The 4231-nt window shown below is 38.7% G+C and overlaps 1 protein-coding gene across 1 annotated transcript in view; it reads right to left on the bottom strand.

Moving 5' to 3' along the window:
* The window catches only part of SUSD4 (sushi domain containing 4), a gene marked incomplete at its 5' end in the record, with an annotated part of 30076 nt that extends 26507 nt beyond the window's left edge, over positions 1-3569 (bottom strand). The window contains one exon of the mRNA XM_010182189.1: positions 3357-3569. Coding sequence (XP_010180491.1) covers positions 3357-3569 — 213 coding nt within the window. The remainder of the gene's footprint in view (positions 1-3356) is intronic.
* Between the last annotated feature and the right edge of the window lie 662 nt (positions 3570-4231).

Genomic DNA, 4231 nt, shown 5'->3' with positions numbered 1-4231 from the left:
CCGCTCTTCGCTTGGTTGCCAGCCCCACATAGACGGTAAATTTAGATTGAGTCTCAGAGGGAAGAGGAAGCATTTGTTCCAAGTAGGGCAACAGTCTCAGCAGCCACATTATCACAGTGGGAGGAGATTAGATTAAAGCGTGAACAACTTGACATATTGCTCTTAAACAGTAAATACAAAATTCCTACCTTAGAGCTTTGGTATTTATGTGCATGACCGTACTAGGATTGATGGAAGTTACTGTCACAACATGCTGTAGATCAACATGAGAATTTAAGTCCAGACACACAGATTTTTGACAGGGCATTTATTGGGTACCTAGTCATGCGACTTCATTCTCATACTGACACTTAACATCTCCTGCCTCTTAACGAGGCTGTCTCTTATGACAGACCTATAAAATCAACCTGATTGGATTAAGGGCTCCAGGCAAATGTATTAGTTTTAAAACCAATTACATCCTGAAACAGGTTGCTTTGCTTTCTTTGGTAAATAGCACTCATTTGTGATTAGAGATTGTTCTAGTAAACACATAACTACAATTAAAAGTACATAACATATAGACATAAAATTATATGTAATCATCCTTATTTGAATCCAAACTTCTGAGATTAACTTAAAATGAACTGCAGTATTGAATGTTTTTACCATTCAAACTCAGCTAGAAATATCTGACATTCGCATATATTGTGATGAGAGGCATGTATAGCACACCATGGCACACATGGCAATCAGCCTCTGCCTTAAAACAATAAATGCAACATAAAGTTTATTTTGGCTTGTGATAGCTAATGATGAATGTTAAAACATTAACTTCTTACCTCTCCAGCAGTTGCTACAAATTTCAAATTTATTTTTATAGATCATTACAGACTTTCTGCAATGAGGACTTTTATGTATGTCATTAGACAGCTGAGAATTACAAACCCTGTTATAATTCCTCCTTAACTGCTCTGCAGATGTGCCATGTTCCCACAGTGCCCACCTGCCTATCATGCCCCTCTCTCCTCATTCTGCTCCCAGTACACAAAAGGATCACTCTTAAAAAAGTGTGGATAATAAAAGCACTTAGGCAAATGCTCAGGTCTCATGGATCCTCACTGAACCTTTGCTTAGTATTTGTTCTGAATCAGTGGTTATAATGTGCATTTGAAAGAAGAATTAATTCTGTCATCTATTTTTTCCCATTGCTAAACCCTAGAATTGTTTTAATAATACCTGAGGTATTATTCTACTGTTAATCAGGAAAGTACTTAAGCACTTGCTTCACTAAATCCTAAATCAGGGTCCTACTCTTCAGTCCAAATAATAAAAAGCGTTTTTGTGTATGCCTAATTTTGAGCACAGAACTTACAAAACTAATCACGTAATCACAGTTATGCTCAAGCTTAAGTGCTTTGCTTGATCATTGGCTTGCAATCCTTTTTAAGTGTTCTGTGTGGTAAAGTAATGATTATCTCTTAAGCAACTGTTGTCACATCATCCATCACATTCTCATCATGCAGTTTTTTCCTTTTTTGAAAACACCTGGCTCAAGTGTGTGTTGATCACACTGACATCAGTGGCAGTTTTGCTGTTGATGACATTGTGATCAGAAACTTTCTTCACAGATTTCCACTGAACTCGGGGCCTGGGAAAAGGTTTGAATAGTCAACAAAACATGTTAATGCTTATTTTAACAACTGCAGTGGATGATACAGGTACTATTTCAAAGATGCATATCAAAATACCTAGAAACTACCTGCAGTGCTTAAGAAAATAGATTTTCCAAGTATTATAGCTTTTTCTAGTAGTTCCAATACCCATTTTAGACATATTCTGCTCCCACTTTACATGTATTTATTCTTAAATAACCATGAGATGACAGACAAGGGCATTTATGAAAGGTGGCTGTAACAGGAGTTGGCGTGATTTTTATACATTTGTTATTTTTAAAGGCATTAGGTTGTTTCTTTGACATTGCCCCATGCCACCATTATTACCAGCTGCTACTGGCCCCAATTGCCTTTATGTTCTACTCATCAGCTGTCATCAATGCACACCCAGAGACAACTCACGACTGTGCCCTCGTGGCTCTGTAGCCTGTGGCCTCTGTCATGTCCAGGTGTCCATATTTTACCAAGACCTCTCCTGCCAGCAGGACAGCTCCCTGAAAGACCATGAACTACTCACCAGCTGCCTCTGGCTACTCTCTCTAACATCCCATGCCCCACTTTCACACAGACCACTGTTTAGGGTTGTTCCCTTCACATGTATCTCCTGAGCGTGGTCCTTCCAGGCCCTACACGTCCCTTCATGCACCCACCCACCAGCATAAATAAGTACTAGCAGTTTTTATATATGCTGAGTGATGCATGATCCTATGCAGTGTGTTTATGAGCCACATAAGTCTTTGACTATTTTTGGATGAAGTCCATGTATTTATCTGATTTTAAATGATGTAAAGCATTCTGAAATAGAATTTATCTTCCTCCACCTTGAAGACAACAAGGCAATGGCTAATGACTTCAGCGGAGAAGCCACAACACTAAAATGTCCACACTTGATTAACTAACATTTTTCATGTCTGTTGATTTTAATAGCTCTGTTGACCAAAAATAAATCAACAAAAAGAACAAGTTATATCTTTAATATACCTGGTGAAATAAATCATTAGTGCTGCTTAGGTGTATTTTGACCAAAATTTATACTTACGATATTCAAATTAATCCTGCCTCTATCTAACTCATAGAAGAAAGTAATTTTACATCCCAATTACCAAAACCAATTTCAAAAATGCAATACAATAAAAATAAATTGGTTTATGCCATAATAGTCTGAATTATCTCAAAGCAAACTTCTATTGCAACTTTAAACTTCTGTAGTCCATGTGTATTTGATTTTCCTACTTGAATCATGTACATGTCATAAAATATAATTGCTAAAATCTCCTGATTAGCAGGAGCAGTAGCACTGGAAATTAATTTTATTTTCCTAGTAAAATATTGCAGAAAGGAGCATTAACTGAGCAGCTTTAATAAACAGTTAACAAACAGTTCACTTATTCTTGAGAGGTTTTTTTCCTCTCAGCATCAATTTGTAACTACTTAAAAGGAGAAAAGTATTCTCTTTTTTCCTTCAGATTTCTTTATGTCCCTTTCAACACACGTGTGTGCACACACAACCTCTCATGGTATAAATTTAACTGACAAATGGGGATTATGGATGACATGGATGGGAAACTAAAGTACGTATCAAATAAGACACAGTGAAATGGACTCCAGTCTTCTGTGTTTTGTGCTGAGAGACACAGACATGGAACATGGACAAGTGATAAGAACTGGCACTGGTGAATTGCTTAAAGAAAACTGACTTACCTTCTTGTAGGCACACAGGTTTATCACTTGGTTTCCAGCTCAGGGAGCCGTTAAAGTGTCTCACACAAAGTTTTTTTGAAGTACCATTCAGCCTATAACCTTCTTGGCAATGGAACCGGACTACCACACTTTCAAAGAAAACACCTGCACTGGGTGTCTTGTATCCATGTTCAGGAGCTCCAGGATCAGCACAAGCATGGAGGTCATCAAAACCTATATCAGACAAAGACACAATCAAACTGTGTTCATTTACGCCTCATGCAGCCGTAGTCATGCTTTTTTAGGGTTTTTCCTTTTGACATTTAATCTTCATGGGGGCCTCATATCTTCCACTAATGACCACTAGCAACCCTACTTGGGTACTGGGTACTCCAGACACAGCAGAGGACCAACCTCCAGCTACAGCAGAAATACTCAGGTGTCAGAAACACTCCTGTCTTGTCATGCAGCTACTGAGGAAGCAAAGTCAACCACATTCCTCAGTAGCTGACCTGGATAAAAACAAAGCACCTGACCCAACCTACCAGTGGGGATTGCATAATGATGTATCTGTAATTACTCCTAGGGACTATGGGATTTTGGAGGTCTGGTACAGCCACTGGAAAGAATAATAATGTGTCAAAAGCAGAGAGGAAGAGAAAGTAAAGAAAAGGGCATGAAACCTAACTGCCATCCAAAGCCACATTAACTAAACCAGAAGATTTTAGGTACAGGGTTTCGAGCTGGGAAGGAGCTCTTCCACAGGGAAAAGGGACACTGTGATGATGGATGTATGTGATACCCCTATCACATTGGCTTGGTACCCTACCAGATTCTTAAAATGCTGCTAAGGGAGCGCTGCATTACAGCACTGACACCAGAAGGGAGTTTGTAAA

The sequence above is a fragment of the Mesitornis unicolor genome, unplaced genomic scaffold (assembly GCF_000695765.1).
Source record: "Mesitornis unicolor isolate BGI_N332 unplaced genomic scaffold, ASM69576v1 scaffold54843, whole genome shotgun sequence".
NCBI classification, from domain to species: Eukaryota; Metazoa; Chordata; class Aves; order Mesitornithiformes; family Mesitornithidae; genus Mesitornis; species Mesitornis unicolor.
Note: the sequence above shows the minus strand (reverse complement) of the source record. Positions and strands in the feature narration are given on the sequence as shown.